The sequence below is a fragment of the Brachyhypopomus gauderio genome, chromosome 11, assembly GCF_052324685.1.
Source record: "Brachyhypopomus gauderio isolate BG-103 chromosome 11, BGAUD_0.2, whole genome shotgun sequence".
NCBI lineage: Eukaryota > Metazoa > Chordata > Actinopteri > Gymnotiformes > Hypopomidae > Brachyhypopomus > Brachyhypopomus gauderio.
Window position 1 is genome coordinate 18550275 of NC_135221.1, and position 22115 is coordinate 18572389.

At 45.3% G+C, this 22115-nt stretch overlaps 1 protein-coding gene and 1 long non-coding RNA gene across 3 annotated transcripts; both read right to left on the bottom strand.

Moving 5' to 3' along the window:
• Positions 1–1244: 1244 nt before the first annotated feature.
• On the bottom strand, positions 1245–5272 carry LOC143527377 (uncharacterized). The gene is made up of 4 exons (XM_077022549.1): positions 4775–5272; positions 4527–4688; positions 4358–4453; positions 1245–4203 (listed from the first exon to the last, which is right to left on the bottom strand). The coding sequence occupies exon 4, from the start codon at positions 3011–3013 to the stop codon at positions 2309–2311; it is 705 nt and encodes a 234-aa protein (XP_076878664.1). The 5' UTR covers positions 3014–4203; positions 4358–4453; positions 4527–4688; positions 4775–5272; the 3' UTR covers positions 1245–2308.
• Positions 5273–7331: 2059 nt separating this feature from the next.
• Positions 7332–17139, bottom strand: LOC143527378 (uncharacterized). Of its 2 annotated transcripts, none has more exons than XR_013134100.1 (3): positions 15715–17139; positions 14729–15492; positions 7332–8834 (listed from the first exon to the last, which is right to left on the bottom strand). It is a non-coding gene; the product is annotated as an uncharacterized LOC143527378 (long non-coding RNA). The 2 variants fall into 2 exon arrangements; XR_013134099.1 differs by having other exon boundaries at positions 14704–15492.
• Between the last annotated feature and the right edge of the window lie 4976 nt (positions 17140–22115).

Here is a 22115-nt window from a genome sequence, read left to right on the forward strand (position 1 = left end):
CACGTTCTCTCATGTTTCGTCCTGGAATTACAAGAGTTAACGTAATACAGGAGAACTGGGGTGGGTTTCCCGAAACGTTCGTAGCGCTAAGTACTTCGTAACCTCGTATGAAACGTATGAGGTTAAGAAGTACTTAGCGCTAAGAACGTTTCGGAAAACTCTCCCCTGTTCAGTCAGACATATTTGTTGTGAAACGAAGTCGTTACAATTTCAAGCATTGTACAATTTTCAAGCATTTACAATTTCAAGTACTTTAGCCTAAATTCCAGCACTTTTCAAACCTTTATTACTTTATTCATTTAATGTACAGGACATATTTTCTTTGAAGGAAGTTTGTTTTTATCTGTTTGCTTGTTGAAAAATGTTTTCACTTGAAAATACTGGCATCCATAAGAAAATATTGCTTTATTCATTTAAGCATTAAATAATATACACTGTGTTAGGTCTTGGTTCAATAGGCTATGTGCAATCATTTCAATGTTTTAATAAACATTGAACCAGTCCGGCCCTCGGCTTGTAGCAAATTTGGTTTTTTGGCCCTCGGTGTATTTGACTTTGACATCCCTGCTCTAAAGAGACATCAACATCTCTCCATTGCTAAGTATATTATCACTGCTGGGTGACATTGACAAATTAGAACCTTGTTGTCACACGTAACACCGCCCCCTCACCTTTCTCGTGTTGTCTGCTCTTTTCCTGCCTCATTTTCGTTTCCATTGTTTCCCGTTGTCTGCGCTTTTGCTCCCTGTTTCTCTGTGTTAGTTTAGCATGTTTTCAGTTGGCCTTGATTCTCTGGTTATTGTGTTTAGTTTCTTTGCGTTTATTCACCTATGTTCTCTGGCCATTTCTTGTTATGTTTAATGCCCTAGTTTATACATTTAGTTGGTTCGTCTGTTCCCCATTCGCATTATGTTTGCTGTATTTAATGTCTATCATAACCGGTTGTGTTGTCAGTTCAAATTAGTGATATTGTTCCCTGCCATGATTAGACTAGAATATATGTCTATATATTCTATATTGGTCAGATCACATTTGAAGTACAGTATTTTGCGGACAATTTGCCAATGTTTCTCATGAAGAAGGAGACACTGTGACCACCTACCAGTATGAGTAGTATTAACACAACAACAAACCTTTGACTTTTTCCATTCAGTTTTTAATAACTGAAACTGCAGCTTCAAACATAAGGCAACAAAAAGTCATTAACAATTTTTTAAAAAAGTATTTTAAACCCAACACTTACAAGATGCATATTTATTACTCAATTTGCTCAAAATGCTTATAGAATATTTTAGGTGTACATCGATAAATTAGAATACTGTACAAATTGAGAAGAATTTCAATCTTTTAGAAGAAATTATTTTAGTTGTTAACCATCAGCAATAATAATCAGAATTTTAAGAAAAAAATTGACTAACAATTACAATTTACTTGTGCACGATATTGAGATACACAAATGCAAATGTAACTGAACAACAAGGACATCTGTAACAATTCCCATGCATAATGCAACATTTATATTCGACAATGTAAATGTGAAACTGTAAGCATAAAGACATGTGGCTTCTCAACTACTTTGTCCAAACCTCAAAATGGCAAGTACTCTCAAAAATAGGATTCAAAATATAAGTTTTGACTAATTATCAAGTATTGAATTATTTGTAAATGTACCTACCTTAATTTATAGGCAATTCAAATATAATAAAGATTTACAAGGATTTCAATAACCTACAGTCTGGAGTACTGTAAGAATGCAAAAAATGAACTCAAGAATATACACTATGTAAAAAAAAAATCTTCAATAGTACTTGTGGCTTCTGAGTTATTTGCCTTAAAATCAAAATCACAAGAAAACTGCCAAGTACTCATTTGAACTATTTCTTTTTTGGCTGATAACCAGAACAAATAGAAAATTAACTTGGTCATTGACCACTGATTCCTGGACAATCATGAATATAGTGACCTGTGAAGAAGAAAACCCTCTACACCAGCTCATTTTTCAGTGATAGCAATTTTGGTTCAAGTTCAAGTTTCAAGTTTGTCATTTGCACATCATGTTGGGACATAACATACATTGAAATGCTTGGGGTGAGGCTCAGATAGTAATAGTTCTACAGCAGGGCAGTATCACATATAGTGGCAAGACAGTACAAAACAGTACAAAAACGGTGCAAACGAAAAACACAAGAGAATATACTCACAACATACACACAATGTATAGCAGCGATATACCAGAATAAATAAAGTATTTAAGATTAAATTAAAATTAAAATTAAAAATTTAGATGTAAGTTGGGGGTTTACTAGCCTCACAGTTCGTTCAGAAGTCTGACAGCATGTGGATAGAAGCTGTTCAGTAGCCGGGTTGTTCTAGCCTGGATGCTGCGAAATCTTCTACCAGAAGGCATAATAGTGAACAGGCCGTGTGCTGGGTGACCACTGTCTAGCCTGATCTTCTGGATTTTTCTGCGGCAGCGAGACTGGTAAATGTCGTGTAAGGCTGGTAGTTTGTTCCCTATGATGTATTCTGCTGTCCTCACCACTCCTTTAAGGGTCTTGCGGTCACAAGCAGTGCAGCTGCCATACCAGGCAGTGATGCAGCCTGTTAGGATGCTCTCTATAGTGCATCTATAGAAGCTGGTGAGGATAACAGGAGGTATTCCAAACTTCTTGAGCCTGCGCAGGAAGAAGAGACGCTGACGGGCAGATCTCACAATCATGTTGGTGTGAAGGGACCAGGTGAGGTCATCAGAGAGGTGTACGCCGAGGAACTTAAAGCTGCTGACATTCTCCACTTCATCCCCGTTGATACTAAGGGGAGAGTGACCGCCCTTCTGCTGCTTCCTGTAGTCCACAATCATCTCCTTCGTTTTGCTGGTGTTTACACAGAGATTATTGTTGTGGCACCACTGTGACAGAGCGCTTACCTCGTCTCTATAGGCAGTTTCATCTCCATCTGTGATGAGGCCTAGGATGGTAGTGTCATCAGCAAATTTGAGGATGAGGTTTGTCATGCGTGTACAGGGAGTACAGGAGGGGGCTGAGAACGCATCCCTGGGGGGCCCCCGTGCTCAGGGTCAGCGTGGCCGAAATACTATCACCCACTCTCACCACCTGCGGTCTGCTCGTCAGGAAGCCCATTATCCACTTGCAGAGATGAGAGTTCAAACCCAAATCTTTGAGCTTCAGGATGAGTTTGGCTGGTATGATTGTGTTGAATGCCGAGCTGTAATCTATGAACAGCATTCTCACATATGTGTTCTTACTGTCCAAGTGTGTGAGAGCAGTGTGTACTGTTAATGCAATGGCGTCATCTGTGGATCTATTGGAACGGTATGCGAACTGGTGAGGGTCTGTATTGGCTGGAAGCGTAGAACAGATGTGAGTTTTGACCAGCCGCTCAAAGCACTTCATAACTGTTGATGTCAGTGCAACAGGGCGGTAGTCCTTCAGGCAAGTGGCAGTAGGTTTCTTGGGAACTGGAACAATTATGGTTTTCTTAAAGCATGTTGGAATCACTGACAGTCTTAGGGAGAGGTTAAAGATGTCTGTGAAAACCTCAGCCAGCTGGTTGGCACATGCTCTAAGTACACGATTGTGTAGACCATCAGGACCTGGTGCCTTGCGTGGGTTAACTGCCCTGAAAGATTTCACCACCTCAGACAGAGAAATGGTCAGAGTGAAGCTCTCCTGATCTTTTGGGAGATTTTCAACAGGGGAGGTGTTATTTTCCTCAAAACGAGCATAATGTGCGTTAAGCTCGTCTGCAAGTGAGGAGGGTGACCCCCTGTCCCGGCTCATACCTCCTTTATAATCAGAGATGGTGCGCAGTCCGCTCCACATACGTCTGAGATCAGAGCAGAGGAAGTTGGATTCAACTCTGTCCCTATAGTTCCGTTTTGCTAGCCTGATGGTCCTCTGAAGGTTATATCTGGCCTTGCTTTCTCTCATCGTCTAGCTTGAGCAAAACTATTTGAATGAACTCAAAAAAGCTACTACATTTCACAGGATAGCTCAGATGTAGGGCATAGATTAGCACAAACAAACACACTAGTGCATCAGTCCATGAATGATGAGTCATTACAACCTGATCCTCAAGCACAATGAACACTTGGTGTGGTGAGAAAGGAACTCCAGCAGGCACCTCTTCTTCATCCACATCAGCAACCAGAGCAACTGCACCTTCATAAAACTCCATTTCATTCTGAAATATAACAGTGTGCAATATTATCAAACAAAAATATCCGTCAAAGACAAAAAAGAGTGAATAAAACACAATCAGCTATGTTTTTTTAATTAATTCTGACATTTTTTTATTGCAATGGATTATTGAGGTTTATTGCCCAATTATACCATACCTTGCATGTTTTGAAGATACCTGAAGAATCCTCTTTGAGGTAAATGGGTAGGCCGGCCAGGGCTGCTGTTCTTCTTGCATGAATGTCATTTTTGTCCTTAAAGGATAAAAATAAATCATGACAATGGGAACTATCATGCTACTGATAGTGTGAATGTAATTTGAAGTACCTGTTTCTCATATGCCAACAAAAGCTGGTTCATCTTTTCACCAACCCGTCCAGTTTCATTCTATTTGTAAAGTCCAATCAGCTGACCAGCATATTCATCCAATGCAGCATAAAACACATGTGGCAGGTGCTGATTGGTAATCCGGTGAAATTCACAGTAGAGCTGAGAATTAGCAAAAAAACCTTGAGATTAAAAACAAACAAAAACATTGCATACTTGATGAGCACTACATTTTAATCTGTACTTACCTGTGTCTCATTAAAGAGTGCTGGCCATCTTTCTTTAAGTTCTGACACAGGAGGAGAAGTTGTGATTATCTCTTCTCTCCTGAGGGCAAAGGTGCGCATCATGTGCTGATAAATAAGAGGGATGTCTCTTTCAGCAGAGGTCTTCTGGAACTCTTCTACCATCTCAATCCTCCTGGTCTCCAGATACTCTTTTGTTTCTCCAGAAGGATAACTGGGAAGGAAGTTGACCTCACCTCTCCTAGGTCTTTTAATATTAGCCCTTGGTGCAGCAACTTTTGGGTTTGTTCTGCTGCATTTCCCAGAATTTACAGCTACATCTTTGATGCCAGCTTTAGCCAGCTTCTTTCGTTGGTTTCCTAATTTATGTCTCAGACTATTCTTCCACCCTTCCCACCCAGTGTCAGAGTTCTCCTTCAGGCAGGGATGTTTTCGAACTAAAGCTTCTGCAGCCTTGCCAATTTGTGTGCTGCTAGGATATGCTTTTAGTTTATAGATTTCGTCCCCCATTGTCTCAAGTATGTTGTGTTTTTGATCTCTAGGGAGTCTAATTACTTTCCCATCTTTTTCATATGCTGCATTACCTTCCCTTAGCACATGTTCCACCTCATAAGAAAATGTTGGAACAATAAAAACCTCTGGCCACTGACTACTATGCTCAGGTGTGTCTGTGCTCTCAGTGCTATCAGTCAGAATGATTGTGTCATTGGTGCTAGTTGAAATCCATTCCAGCTCAACTAATCTGACCACTTTGACTGATGCTGTGCTTGGCAGGTGTTCTATTTCAACCAAATTACACAATGCATGATCAAAATCTGGGTCATGAAACTGGAGCCGAAAGTCAAAAGTCAATTTTAGCCTAGTTTTGATCTCATCTATGAGTGCTTGTACACTGCTTAGGCGAGATGACAAAATAAGTCTTTCAGCATCATCTGTATCGAGGATGACCCTCAGCTTCAATCTCTCTATTGCCTCCATCCAAGGTTGCAGTTTCTGTAACATACAGGGTATCAAATATTAATAATATAAAAATAAACCAGATTCGACTATTAGTCGACTAAAGGGAAAAGCTGACGAATCTGATTCGACTATGAAAATCCTTAGTTGAATATACCCCTAGAATTCACCCAATTGCAGAGACTGATTAACAATCGTTATTTGCTTCATTTGCTAATGAGCTCAGAACCTGCTTGAAAAAGCATGTTGGTAAAGGGTCCAGTTCACAAGTAGAGAATTTTAGTGATGAGATCACATCAAGTAGTGTTACCATGTCAACTTCTTGGAAATAAGACATATTAAAGTTAGGCTGAGTAACTGGTGTAAGGATTGATGGTCTATTAGTGCTTGTTGCTATGTTCTGCCTACTAGTAATCTTGTCCCTAAAAAATATAGCAAACTCCTCACATTTTTCAACTGAAACAGTCTCAGGGAAGCCACAGGAGGTGGGGTTTACTAGCTGATCTATGCTTCTGAACAAGACAGCCGAGTTATTATTGGATGAATTGATTAAGGTAGAGAAATAGTTTTTCCTTGCTGATTTCACTTCACTGTTGTAATTCTGCAATGTTGTTTTATAAATATCAAAATGTTGTAACGAGGCACCCCCGAACACGGTGGTGTCGCGCTGGTTTCGAGGAGTGTAGGACTCAAGTGCAAACCCACTAAAAGCAAAAGGCAAAAAACAGCCAAACTGAAACCTCCGCGACAGCGGGAAAACGAAAACAAAAAAAACCCAGAGGGAACAACAGAAGAACTACACGGAGAAACTCGACGTGAGTATAGACCAGGTAAGTAAACAAACAAAAACACGCGGAAGGGAATACAACGCGTCTTAAGAAAAAACGGGAAAACAAAAAATTACATGGAGAACGGCTCAACATGTCAAAAGGAGAAATAAAATAGATGAAGCTTAGGTAGGCAAGACCTAAGCTTCTACCAGATTACCTGTCAGCCTGTCCACCAGAACACTGGTAGACAAACCGACATAGAACAGAGAGGGAAGAAACAAACAGAACGTACGAGAGATAGTGATGGGACATCTGAAGCTAGGCTTCGAAGCGTGTACCGAGTAAAAAGGGGCGTGTCCGATGAAGCCCCGCTTCGGAGCTTGTGTCATATTGAGCAAAATCACGTGATCAGCAACAAACGAGGCCTCGTATTACATCGGCCACGTCATTGCTTCATTTTGCGTATCGTTTTTCAAAATAAAAGCGCTATGAACCCTGTTGCTTCGTGGGTTGTAGTAGGTGGTTAAATTTAAAATCTGGAACGTTCTAAATTCTTTTTTTGTTTGATCAGGATGTATATCAGATTCACACATCAAAAACAGACTAAAAACCATTGGAAGAGGCAAACCTTATTTGTAATGTTAAAAACATTTTACGTTTGGCAGACGCCCTTATCCAGAGCGACTTACATTTTATCTCATTTTTATATAAGTGAGCAATTGGGGGTTAAGGGGCACCTCAGTCATGGCCTCAGGTCTGAGGATCGAACCCACGACCCTCCGGTTACAAGACCAATTCCCTAACCACTTCCCTTCCCTAACCACCAGGTCATGACTGCCAAACCAGATCTAGAACCCCCAAGAAGCAATTATTTTAAACACATTCTGTTTTTTTTTTATCATTTTCTAACTCAAAATATTCAGTCTGCCTCAACAATCACTCAATTCCCAATATAGTAAAGTACAACATATCTTCATTGTCAAATAAGTCCATGTGACATACAAGAACCCAACACAACCACTAATGGTCAAGGATTAGATTGGCTACAAATCATTTTAATAATTAAAACATGATTTAATTGATTCTCCTGTTACTAAACATGAGTTTGATTGAAACTTTGTGACAATATTGCATTTACAATTATTTGAAAGTATGATCCAACTGAATGACGAGGCTGTTAGTTTCACCAGCAGATGTCACTAGTGAGTGATGAATGAAGCCTCGAGTAATGAACCTTTTTGCAAAGCAAAGGGTTGGAAAGCTTCATTGCTTCAAGAGGCTTCATTTGCCCATCACTAACGAGAGACAAAACCTGAGAACACTCAGGGGAGAAACAGAAGTAAACAGAGAAACGTAGCAACTGCACAAAGGCAAGAGTAACTGGCTTAGGCTGCGAGCGTGAATACAACTAACAACTTCTGCAAAGGACTGCTGAAGTTGCTCGCCTTAAGTAGGCTGCAAACACCTGCAGCCTATTGTGCCTGATTGCCCCCAGGTCTAGCTCGCGGGCATGTTTCCCTAATGAAATCTGCTTACAGCAGAATGCTTTATGGTAAAAACATGCAACACCACTACCTCTCTTATTTACTATGGAGACATTAAAATAGTTAAAGTCGGGAGGCGAAGCTTCATTTAGCACTATTGCTCCATTGCTATCAAGCCAAGTCTCTGTTAGAAAAAGATTTCCATCAGTGGGGAGTCTTCTGAATTCTCAAAGGTGGTTTCTTCTTCCTCTGGCAGGGTGTGTTTAAATGCTGCCACCATGTTGCTCCCATTGTCTGTTATTACTGTGAAGATTTTCTCATTTGGTATGCCCCATTCTTGCATACATTTATCCACACATGCTTTGATTGACTGTGCAGTGTGTGGGTGGGCTATTTGTTCAAGGGCCAACAATGTGTGTTCTGGTTTATTTTGTTCAACACAAAAGTAGCATGAACTTATAGCCAGGAATGACGCTGTGAGCCCTGTTTTTGTCCACAGGTCAATGCCAACAGAGACCTTCCGGACAGCAGCCAATCTTTTTCTAAATTTTTGTACAGTACTTCACCTTCATAATATTTGTCTATCAAATTGCTTACTTTAGTTTTCTTTGGAACAGTCAGCTTCCTATCTATTGTTTCCATCATAAGAACAAAGTCCTCATCTTCAACTGTAGTAACTGATAATGCAGTACACCCAATCCATTTGGCTATAGCCTCCTCTTTTGTCTGTTGTTCTTTAGAGTCACTTTTGTACTTTGAAGTACTTAGAAGAGCTGCTGAATTATTCTGCTGGGATGCTATCACTTTCTTTGCATTCTGTGGTCCACTTTAGTCATCTGAGGTCCTCCGTAACTGCAAAGTGAATACGAGAAAACTGTTCTTTTATCCTTGTACCACCTTTTTATATGATCTCTTATTTATTTAATAATTGTTACTAGTGCTGTCAAGTGCTGTTAATCTAATTAAATGACATGCTCTGTGATTAACTAATCTAACTCATCACTTTTTACACAGTATTTTTAATTGTGCAATTCCAATAAATTTTACCATAACAGTAAATTAATGAATAAATAACTGGCATAGACCTTCATTCCACATTTCAATTCCACATCTCTTTATTTTAGACACACAACATACCAGACATCTGTTGGTCACAGTGTTTACTAAAGCCACACACTGCACATTATGTGCACTAATAAAATACTAACTAATAAATAAAACTAACTATTTATTATAAACTAGTAAATAAAACTAACAAATCTGTTTCGTGCACTTTTTAGGGTGTATGGAGAGATTTGGGACATGATAACGCACATGGTTGGAGTTAGCTAGCTAGTTTCCAGACTCTGGCCTGGACACACTGTTCCCCACACACCTGATCCAACTAACCATTAACCATCTGACCATTACCACCTGTCACGGTGAGGGGGCCGGGTCGCCACCAGAGGGCGCGCAACCCGGCCAGCAGCCGATCCCAGCACACACCCCCGCGCACGCAGCCACTCCCACAGTCGCAATCACCATCATACTGAGCACCTGTTTCTTGTTTACTTTGCACTTCTTAAGCCCGCAGGTCGTCTGGTCCAGTGCTGCACATTGCCACTACACGAGCGTCTCTGGTGTCTGCACGTCCCTACCTTGTGTGTTAGGAGCTTCACCTTGCATCTACGGTGTATGCGCTACGAGCTTTACCTTGCATCTGCTGTGTTTGCGCTACGAGCTTTACCTTGCATCTACTGTGTTTGCGCTACGAGCTTTACCTTGCATCTACAGTGTAGGCGCTACGAGCTTTACCTTGCATCTGCAATATATACGCTACGAGCTTTACCGTGCATTGCGTGCTACGAGTATTACTGGTTGTCATGGAGAATAAAACACCCTCTGCTCAACCCACGTCTCCGGCTGCCTCTGTCCCGACGCCCCCGGCGTCACAGAATGTGCAGCCCAGAGCAGCCGGAGGCGAGGGCGCCTCTGCCATAGAGGTGTTGGCCCACCAAGGCATCATCCTGGGCAGACAACAGCAGGAGCTCCAGGAGCTCCGCTCAGTGGTGAATACCCTGACGACCTGCATCCAGGCTCTGACGGTACAGGTACCTGCGCGCCCTCCGACGCCCCGAACACCGATACCTCCCCCCGAGCCCTATAACGGGGACCCGGAGCGTTGTGAGGGCTTCCTGGTCCAGTGCCAGCTCTATTTTTCCAGCATGCCTCACCTGGAGGAGAGGGAGAAAGTCGGCTTCATGGTAAACCGGTTACAGGGCAAGGCACTGGACTGGGGAGCAGCCCAGATCAGCGCGGAGAAGCCCTGCACCCGCAGTTATGAGCAGTTTGTTCGCGAGCTGCGGGCGGTCTTCAATCACCCCAGCCATGGGAGGGTCTGCGGCCAGAGCCTGTTGAAACTACGGCAGGGAAGCCGAAGTGCCGCAGATTACGCTCTGGAGTTCCGGACCCTGGCCGCCAGGACTGGTTGGGGTGAAGCGGCTCTGACAGACGTCTTCCTGGCGGGGTTGAAGCCCGACCTGAGGGCAGAGCTGAGCTGCAGGCCCGAGGGACAGGATCTGAATCAGATGGTGCACCTGGCCATAACCATGGACAGGTTGCTGCAGGAGCGAGGCAGAGGAGCGGCGCTTCCCCCCACCCCGCAGGCTCCCGTGCACACACCGCCCCGTGAGACCACGCCCGCCGAGCCCATGGAGATGGGTGCTTCCGCCCCCCCCTCACTCGTACCGCTAGTCCAAGGAGGGGGCGGGCTAGGGTGAGTATCGCTATAATGAAAGGTCTCTTAACGTGGGAAGCGTCAGTGTCTTACGGGGCGATGTCATTATCTGTGTTTGCCCTAGTGGATACGGGAGCCTCGGGGAACCTGATGCGGAAGAGCGTTGCCGAGCAGCTGAGGGTGCCCCTGACCAGACTCGAGGAGCCGAGACGCGTGCAGGCACTGGACGGACGACCTGTGGGCGGGGGTTTTATTACTCACCGCACTGCACCAGTCACCATACACGTTCAGGGTCGAAGGGAACAGATTAGTTTTTTTGTGCTCCCTTCCACACGTTATTCTGTTACATTAGGTCTCCCTTGGTTTAGACTCCACAACCCCGTTATCGACTGGTCCACGGGTAAGCTGCTGAAGTGGGTAGCGCCCCTGCAGGGCACCCGGTCTCCCTCCCGTGTGTTCGCGCAATCCACCAGCGTTGAGAGCCCAAACATCAGCACCACTCCAGTCATTCCCGCTCCGTACCGGGATCTAGCGGAGGTGTTCAGCGCGGCCAAGGCGACCCAGTTACCACCTCACCGACCCTGGGACTGTCACATTACACTCAAGACAGGTACTACGCCACCGCGCGGTAGAGTCTATCCTCTTTCTCAGGAGGAGGAGCGGGTCATGGCTCAGTATATTAAGGAGGCTCTCGCTCAGGGTTATATTACTCCCTCTACCTCTCCCGCCTCAGCCAGCGTCTTCTTCGTAAAGAAGAAAGACGGTGGGCTGAGGCCATGCGTAGATTACCGAGGGCTCAATTCCCTCTTAGTGAACTTTGCCTACCCGCTGCCTCTAGTGCCGTCGGCACTGGAGCAGTTAAGGAAGGCTAAGGTCTTCACTAAGTTAGATCTGCGCAGCGCCTACAACCTCATTCGCGTACGCGAGGGTGATGAATGGAAGACGGCGTTTAGTACCTCGACGGGTCACTACGAGTATCGCGTCTTGCCTTATGGCTTGGCCTCTGCTCCGTCGTTCTTCCAGGCGTTCATTAATGAGGTCTTAAGGGAGTATCTGAATAGATGCGTTGTCGCTTACATCGATGACATCCTGATCTATTCTCCCTCCTACGACCAACATGTGCGTGATGTACGGGCGGTTCTGGGCACGCTCTTGCGCAATCGGTTGTATTGCAAGCTCGAGAAGTGCGAGTTCCATCTCAGCGAGATGAACTTCCTAGGTTACACCATTAGGCCAGGCTCCGTGCACATGCAGCACAGGAAGGTAGAGGCGGTCGTGAAATGGACGCAGCCTCACACACGGCGCGAGCTGCAGAGATTTCTGGGCTTCGCGAATTTTTACAGGCGGTTCATTCGCGCATATAGCCAGATCGCAGAGCCCCTTACTGACATGCTGAGAGGGGGAGGAGTTAAGCTTCGCTGGACAGAGAGATCTACGAGAGCGTTCAACCAGCTGAAGCAAGCGTTTGTCGACGCGCCGGTTCTGCACCAACCGGATCCTAACCGTCCCTTTATAGTGGAGGTAGACGCGTCGAACGTGGGAGTAGGCGCGGTGCTATCTCAACGACCTAAGAAGCATAGCTCTCTCCGTCCCATAGCCTTTTACTCGAGGAAGCTCACCGCCGCCGAGCGTAACTACGGGGTGGGAGACCGTGAGTTGTTGGCCATGCGCAAGGCGTTCGGTGAGTGGAGACACTGGCTGGAGGGAGCTAAGCATCCTTTCACCGTGCTTACTGACCACAAAAACCTGGAATATATCAGGACCACGAAACGGATGAACGCCCGTCAAGCCAGGTGGTCTCTGTATTTCTCTCGTTTCAAGTTCCAGGTGACATACCGGCCAGGAGAGAAGAACCAGCGTGCGGATGCGCTATCTAGGTCCTTTCCTGGCAGTACGGAGTCGACAAGCGAGGAGCCGGTGCTTAAGCCAGAGTGCGTCGTGGGAGCTTTGGAGTGGCGGATCGATCGGGAGATCGAGGCAGCGAACCCGCATCCAGGTTGCCCGCCGCACCGTAAGTACGTCCCCCCCGCGCACCGTAGTGCCCTCATCAGCTGGGCTCATACGTCAGTGGGGACGGGGCACCCAGGGGTGTCCAAGACGGCTCAGTTGTTGGGGGCTCGCTACTGGTGGCCGGGGCTGCACCGGGACGTGCTGCAGCAGGTGGCGTCCTGCGCGGTGTGTGCGCGGTGCAAGGTGCCACACACTCCTCCTGCGGGTAAGCTCCTCCCTCTCCCTGCACCTAAGCAACCATGGACGCACATCGCATTGGACTTCGTCACGGACCTCCCCCCGTCCGAGGAGAACACGGTCATCATGGTGGTAATTGACCGGTTCTCGAAGATGGTTCGCTTCCTTCCCCTGCGGGGCCTGCCCACTGCTTGGGAGACTGCGGATCTCTTGTTTCGACACATATTCCGGCAGTTCGGTCTGCCTGAGGATATTGTGTCGGACAGGGGACCGCAGTTCACCTCGCGTGTGTGGCGGGAGTTCCTCTCCAAGCTTAACATCACGGTTAGCCTAACCTCTGGTTACCATCCGCAGGCTAACGGACAGGTGGAGCGAGCGAACCAGGAAGTAGGAAAGTTCCTGCGCGCGTACTGCAGCGAGCACGCGGACACATGGTGCGCCCTTCTGCCCTGGGCCGAGTACGCACAGAACTCCCTCACACATTCCAGCACGGGGATGACACCGTTCGAGTGCGTGCTCGGTCGCCAGCCGCCGCTCTATCCTTGGAACGCCGCGTCCTCTGACCAGCCCATCGTCGAGGAGTGGTGCAAGAGGAGTGAGCGGGTGTGGGAGGACACCCATCAGCGGCTGAGAGAGGCGATTCGGCGATTCAAGCGGAAAGCCGACCGTCGGAGGGGAGAGACCCCATCTTATCAGGTAGGGGATAAGGTGTGGGTCTCCACCGAAGATGGACGCCTGGGCAGGAGAGGTAAACTGGGGGAGAGATATGCCGGCCCGTACGTCATCTTGAGGCGGCTTAACCCAGTTACATACCGCATCAGTCTGCCCGAAGACAGACGTGTGTCGCGTGCGTTTCATGTGTCCGCTCTCAAGCCATACAGAGCAGGTGCACTGGAGGAGGCCTCGACGTCACGGCCGCCCTCGCCGCTGCAGTTGTCGGACGGACCCGCGTACCTCGTGGAGAGGTTACTGGACTCGAGGCGCAGAAGAGGTGGCTTACAGTACCTGGTGGACTGGGTCGGATACGGACCGGAGGAGCGCTCCTGGATACCGGCCTCGCAAGTGGTAGGCCCCTCCCTTATCGCCGACTTCCACAGGGAACATCCAGACCGGCCAGCTCCGCGGCGACGGGGAAGACCGCGTGGAGGTCGACGGGAGGGGTCCTTGGGGGAGGGCTCTGTCACGGTGAGGGGGCCGGGTCGCCACCAGAGGGCGCGCAACCCGGCCAGCAGCCGATCCCAGCACACACCCCCGCGCACGCAGCCACTCCCACAGTCGCAATCACCATCATACTGAGCACCTGTTTCTTGTTTACTTTGCACTTCTTAAGCCCGCAGGTCGTCTGGTCCAGTGCTGCACATTGCCACTACACGAGCGTCTCTGGTGTCTGCACGTCCCTACCTTGTGTGTTAGGAGCTTCACCTTGCATCTACGGTGTATGCGCTACGAGCTTTACCTTGCATCTGCTGTGTTTGCGCTACGAGCTTTACCTTGCATCTACTGTGTTTGCGCTACGAGCTTTACCTTGCATCTACAGTGTAGGCGCTACGAGCTTTACCTTGCATCTGCAATATATACGCTACGAGCTTTACCGTGCATTGCGTGCTACGAGTATTACTGGTTGTCATGGAGAATAAAACACCCTCTGCTCAACCCACGTCTCCGGCTGCCTCTGTCCCGACGCCCCCGGCGTCACACCACCTTACTGAGTTAATACAGCGTTTACAGCAGGACATGCTCTAAACTGATTTTATTTTCTCTAAACACAAACGTTAAACTTGGAAAAATATTTTACCCTGCATGATATTGAATGCTTACCTTTGCATGGAGATCTGCATCTTACCTTTGCTTGCAGATGCCTTTTAAGATTTGTCATGTTTTTACCCGAGATAGTCACTCCACATTGTTTACATTGTTTTGTTTTTCACGACGTCAAATGAGAAATGTGTCCATACATCGTCTCTTCTCTTTCTGCCTGCTGACATTGTCTAGATAATTTGATAATCATGAATAACGAGAGTTTACAGGCTGATACAGTCTTCCCGGGCTCAGATCAAATGTGCGCAAGTGTTCGTTGCAAGTGTTCCTGCCTCTCCACAAACGCCGAAGTAGTTATGATTGGATGTTTTCCTAACTTGTCCTTTTTCAAAACTAAATCAGTTCTGATTGGATGTCGTCCCTGCCAAATATTTTCGTCTCGTTGTTATTCGTTGACGAAAGTGTCAATTAATTTCGTCATAGTTTTCGTCCTTTTATGTGGTTTTTATTTAGTTATCGTCTCGTTTTCATCATGAAAAAAACAAGACGAAATGAACACTGGTACGGACTGGTGCTTCTGCTTCTCCATCTGCATACGTTCCATGTTCTCCCTCAACTGTTGGTTCTCCTGATCCTTCAGCTTGTCCTGAAGCAGACACTCCTCCAGGCGTTCGTCAATCTGCTTTAAGATGTGGTTTCTTGATCTCATCTTCTTGCTCAATCCTCAGAGCATTAGCCCTTTCGAGCAGGTACTGAGCACGCTCCCTGGCCTCCTCCTTGGCACTAGGACCCTGGTTGCCGGGAGAGGTCTGCCTGACGCATCCGAGCCTTCCACTCCTTCACTGCATCCTACCAGGCACGCAGAGAAATAGCAGCAACAGCACAGGAGGAGAGAAATAATGCTTTTGTTATTACAGCCATTATCAGCCTTCCTTCCTTACAATTTCAAAAACAGCCATTCTAACATAAGCGGTAACTCACATGCAGTCCTTTGTAGGAAATCTGCAATCATTCACCACCAGAAATTGTCAGTATAGCAAACTGGGCTCTTATTACATACTAAATACTTACCCACATCTTGCTCAAAGTCAAATTTATTTATAAAGCGCTTTTCACAACACATTGTCACAAAGCAGCTTTACAATCGTATGGGTCCAGATCCCTAATGTGCAGGCCAAAGGCAACAGTGGCAAGGAAAAACTCCCTATGATGGTGGGGATTAGGAAGAAACCTCGGGAGGACCAAAACTCAAAAGGGAACCCATCCTCCATTGGGCGACCCAGGGCAGCCAAGTCTGTGGTGCGCAGGGTGGTTCTACAGTTATAGTTAAGGTTCTTGTTCCCTGGCCAAGTAGTCACAGTCCCTTCTGTGCAGATGGTGAGCATCAGATAGGAGTTAGCATCAGCACATCCTCTTGCGGAAATCCCAGTACATCCACCGGCAAGCCAGACCATCTCCCAGGTGCTTGTAGGTGCTTGCATGCAATCGTCTTGGTAGAAGCATGGAAAAAGATAGACAATACAGACTGAGTGTGTGGACATCCATTTAAACCACCATTGATTTAAACATACATAGCTCATGTGCCAGTGATTAGCATGTGGCTCCGGCAGGCTAATCTATAGCAGCATAACTAAAGGGAGGGGTTCAGAGGTGACCACAGTCATGAGGGCTCACTGAGACATTGCTTTCCAGTCAAGTCATTGCCACAACTAGAGTGATGCCATGACACAGCTGGATGACAGCATCAACATCTCAGATTACCAGAAATCTCAACGTCTGGGGGCCCCCGAGCCCCAAACATTACAAGGGGAATATTAACTTCTAACCGTGGTCATGAAAACCCCTGCCCACTGCTATATAACACCTTCTAAGGCTGGGGGGTGTTGCGCTTCCTCTCCTCCCGTTCTAGCGCAGCGCGTTCGTTTGATGCAAAAAGAATTGTCACCAGTCTTGTGTCTTTTAATCTTTTATTAAAGCTAATACAATCAAGAAATATTTTAAGAGATCTCTGAGAGTACACAAGAGTGAAAAACCTCAGCCTATTCGTGTCGCTCAGTGTGTAGCTCTAAAACCAGTCCGCTTCTGTCTCTATTTTATAATGAATATGGGTAAGCCCCCCCGTCTCTGTTGGAATTTACCGGACTATACCTGTTTTCCAGAAACTGTTTTAGCATGTTCTCCAAAAGTTGTTTGTCTAAGACTTTCAGAATTAGGTGAGCCCATCTTAGTTCCCTAAATCCTACAACATGTTTTGACAAATTAGCGATCACAAAGGTGAAAGAGGCCCCACGTCTTGGGGTTTTAATCCACTTAACTTCCACTTAACTTTCACTCCTTGGGGTTGCACCTAAGTTACAGACGTCAAACACACAGTTGTTTCCTCTCTCCAAGTTTTCACTTCGTGGTTTTGCAAATGTCAAGTGGACCTACAGAGGCTGTTTTGAAGCTTCCTCTTTTTAGCTAACTTTCTCCTGCATGTACTTAAAAGGGCAGACAAGCATACTCTCAGACACTTTTGATAATAAGTAATTTGATTAATACAGTACTGTAAGTAAAATATAATAATAAACAGTTGGATTAATACTGTAATGTTAGCAAAATATAAAAGGATTAGAATAAAGACTTTGGTTAATATATATGAGATCACACAAAATTACAAAAACATTGTGATTAAAATATAATTTTCCAACAGGGGTTATAATCAGCAATAGGAGTCTACCAATGTCACCGTGCAATGCAATATCGTGGTTTAATGGAACTCACATCAAACGCCAAAATCCATATAACAACATTCCAACACCCCCCTTTACGTTATCGGGGTGTGAGTGTCTTAATATGTACACACGCAAACTGTAATGAGAGAGAGAAAAAAAGAGTCTTTCCCAATGAACATTTGCAAATATCCGAGCAGGAGGGAGGGGAGAATCAGGTGGAGATATCTCCCGGGAGTACAATCTGAAAAAATCATGAGTCACGGCGGACTCCCGCATCCCGTAAGCTCACCAGTCCAGCATGGAAGGTAGAACGCGCAGGTAAACCGATCCGATATGAAAAATCCACAGTTCGGCGTATAACTCCCGTTGGGTCCATAAAAAGACCTAAAAGTCCAGGCGTGCACGCTAAAAACCCCTAATGAAACTGCGCTCTTCACGAATGAAAGTTTCCCCCACCAACGCTCAAACCATGCCTTCTACTCTCCTTCCTCTTCCTCTTAATTCCCTTGGAATAAACTGGGGTAGTCCCATGACGTCATGAGTGGGATATTCTGGTGGGCCTTTTGCTGAAAGCGGATTATCAAAATATAAAACACTTCCTCACAAACAAACAAAAACATAAATACAGAACTATAATGCGATCTCTATGCTGTGTTCGTCACAGATTGAAGGCTTGATTAAATAGATGAGTCTTAAGTCTAGATTTAAATATTGGAACTGTATCAGAATCTCGGATTAGCGCTGGAAGGCTATTCCATAATTGAGGGGCTTTAAAGGAGAAAGCTCTGCCTCCGGCTGTAGTCTGTAGATCTAGGAGAAATCCAGCATTTTGGGAGTGCAAAGGGCGAGATGGGTTGTAGTAAACAATGAGTTCACTCAGATATTGTGGGGCAAGACCATTTAACGCCTTATAGATTAACAGAAGAATTTTTTATTCAATTCGATGTTTAATCGTGTAGTATAGTTATAAAGCCCGCTAGGGGGTGCTAGAGGAGAGGAGTGAAGGGGAGAGAAGAGGTGTAGCGGGAGCACATGAAGAGAGAGAATAAAGGAAAATAACTTAAAGTAATCAACAGGTCTCATTATTGAACAACACAACATTTATGGCGACGAGGATAAACAAAGAATCAAGACACATTGAAGTGAAGAGAAGAACGACACGGATTTAACGTTCCGAACCGACTTTAGAAACCTTAGGACCTGATTGCATTTTGTGAGCTAGCAGCGTTAGCGTGATCTGCACAATGAAATGGCGGACGAGCCTACGGGAAATGCTAATGGACAAGCACAGCCAGGTGGGAATACGATGGTACAAATATTACCACCCAATTCTTTGAATATGGGAGTAGCAGATCTGTACACGGAATATAAACTGTGGATGGACTCTTATAAGATTTTCGAAATTGCCAGTGGATCCATATACAGCACGGATGAGGTGAGAAGAGCTACTTTGCTGCATTGTATAGGAACCTCCGTCCAACGTATTTTTGCTAACTTAGAAGGTCCGAAGGACACTTATCAGCAGACAATAACCGTGCTGGACAAATACTTTACACCACGGAGAAATGTAGTGCTCGAAAGGCATAAATTTAGACAGAGAACTCAGGCTCAGGACGAGACTATTGATGCATATGTAAATGCACTCCGGGAACTGGCCAGATCGTGTGACTTTGCAGGGCTAGAATCAGACATGATACGGGACCAAATTGTGGAGAAATGTGCAAATAGAAGGCTTTGTGATAAGCTGTTGCAGGAGGATAGAATTACATTGGAGAGAACACTTACAGTAGCAAGAGTTTTTGAAGCTGCACAAGCAGAAGCCAAAACGCTGTCAGACGGCAATAGACTAAAGGACAGTACTGTGAACTTTACCAAAGACAGACACACACAGCCTCAACGGTTTGAAAAGAAGGGCCCTGTCAAGAAAGGAGATTGTGATGAGGAAAACAATGTATGTTACAGATATGGATTGACTAACCACAAGGCAGATGACTGTGGGGCCAGAACAGCTAAATGCATGTATTGCAAGAAAGTGGGTCATTATGCACGAGTTTGCAGAAAGAAGACTACGGACAAAAAGAGTGGTTATGGAAACACTGATCTAAAACAAAGAAAATCAGAGTCAGGCAGGACCAAACCAGAGAGACTGAGAAATGTCGATGAATACAGCTCAGACGATTCTGACGAGTTTTTTTATTCTGTTGACCCTGAAGGAAAAGAACCAATACGGATTAATGGACAAATAGTGCGAATGGTAATAGACACAGGAAGTAGTAGTAACTTTATATCTGACAGTCTTTACAATAGACTTTTCAAAACAAACACAAAGCTGAAATTAACAACGAAAAAGTTTTATGCATATGGACAGAAAACACCATTACCATGCATTGGATTTTTCGAAGCTGAATTTTACTGGAAGGGAAACAGAATGAAGGACGATGTCTATGTGATCAGAGGCAATGCTGAGCCACTGTTAGGACGGAAGTCCAGCTTTACACTGAACATACTGAACAAGAGAGAGACAGTCAGTGCAGTACAACAGTCTCAAAGATTTCAGAACCTGTTTAAAGAATATGGAGAACTATTCAAAGGATTGGGAAATGTAAAAGGGTACACACACAAGATAACAGTAGATACGTCTATACCACCTGTGGCACAGAAATTAAGACAAATTCCATATCACTTGAAAGAAGCTGTGAACCAAGAATTAGACAAAATGCTTGAACAGAACATAATTGAAGAAGTAAATGAAGGATCTGAGTGGGTTTCGAATTTACTGCTCACGCCAAAGAAAGATACAGCAGAGTTGAGGCTCTGTGCAGACCTCAGAGAGGTGAACAAAGCGGTTATTAGGGAAAGACACCCAGTACCGACTGTAGATAGCATTCTCCAAGCAGTTCAGGGATCTAAAGTCTATGCAAAACTGGATGCAAGGAAAGGCTTCTGGCAAATTGACTTAGATCCAGAGTCAAGACACCTGACCACATTCATTACACACCGAGGTTGCTACAGGTACAAAAGGGTACCATTTGGATTATCATCAGCACCAGAGGCTTATCAGAAGGCTATGGATTTATTGCTTAGTGGTATGCCGGGAGTAGTGTGCTACATGGATGACATGGTCTTATATGCAGATGATGAGGAACAGCTAGAAGAAAGACTGAGGAGAGTGTTCAAAAGATTTCAGGAGAGAGGACTGACACTTAACAAAGACAAATGTGTGTTAGGATTGAATCAGATTGAAATACTAGGTCATGTGATCTCAGGAGAGGGAATAAAGCCTGATCCAAGAAAAGTGGAAGCAATAAGCAAGGCACCAAGACCCGAGAACATTTCACAACTACGTTCATTTTTAGGTACATGTGGATTTTTTATGAAATTCATTCCAGATTATGCAAACATGTCCGAACCACTCAGGAGACTGACACGAAAGGGTGAAGAATGGCAGTGGACCACAGAGACTGAAAAGTCTTTTAAAGACATGAAAAGAGCACTGGTAAGTCAACCATGCCTAGCTTACTTCAAGTTAGACACACCGACCACTGTAATTGCTGATGCCAGTCCAATAGGATTAGGAGCTGTTCTACTTCAAAAACAGTCCACTGGACAAAACAAACCAATAGCATATGCAAGTCGCTCTCTAACTGCCACGGAAAGATGATATTCACAAATTGAACGAGAGGCTCTTGGATGTGTATGGGCTGTAGAGCACTTTAGAACATACAGTACCTATGGGGCGGCAAGTTTACCATACAGACCATAAGCCACTGATCTATATGTTCAATCCAGAAAAAGCAACAATGTTGCCACCACGAATTCAGAGACTGGGGATGAGACTGCATCCATTTGAATACAAAATTGAACACGTGGTAGGTAAGTGTAACATAGCAGACTCTCTAGACTGCCCTTGTCTGCCGCAGAATGTAGTAAGTACGTTGACACATACATGGAGAGGGTACTCTCCATACTCGCAAGTGAAGTACCAGCCATGACACTCGAGGACATCAGAAAAGACACACAAGAAGACGATACTCTGAACCAGGGGTCACCAACCTTTTTGAAACCGGGAGCTACTTCTTGGAGACCAATTATTGCGGAGGGCTACCATTCGCATCAATCTAACGAAAAGTTGAGCGGGGGGGGGGGTGCGAGTATCAATTGCTAAGCGGGAAGACCGCTAGCAACTGCGGACAATCTATAATAGTAGTAGTAGAACATAAACGATGCAGCGCTTTGGTGCATGGCACTATAGTGAGCTATTTTTAAAACAAGCCCGCGGGCGACTCGTGACGTCCTCGTGGGCGACATGGTGCCTGCGGGCACCACGTTGGTGACCCCTGCTCTGAACCAACTTATATCAATTATTGAGACAGGACAATGGCCAACAAACATGACGGAGGAGTTGCAACCATATAAGAGATGTGCAGAGGAAGTGTCGACCCACAACGGACTGATCCTTAGGGCCCACAGGATTGTGCTGCCCAAAAGCAAAACAAAACAGGCCATGAACATTGCACACGAAACACACCAAGGAATAGTAAGGACAAAACAGTCTTTGAGAAACTAATTTTATTGGCCTAATATGGATATTGACATTGAAAGATTGGAGGTAGTGGCTGATAATGGAAGGCAATTTGTGTCCACTCTTTTTGACTCTTTTCTGAAAACCTGTGGAATCAAACATATCAGAGCATCCCCTTACTATCCAAAGAGTAATGGCAAGATTGAGCGCTTCCATCGCTATCTGAAGAAGGCTTT

What these genes read in the sequence shown, in the direction of transcription:
- LOC143527377 (XM_077022549.1), bottom strand. Translation starts at nt 3,013, where the DNA reads ATGACAAACCTCATCCTCAAATTTGCTGATGACACTACCATCCTAGGC.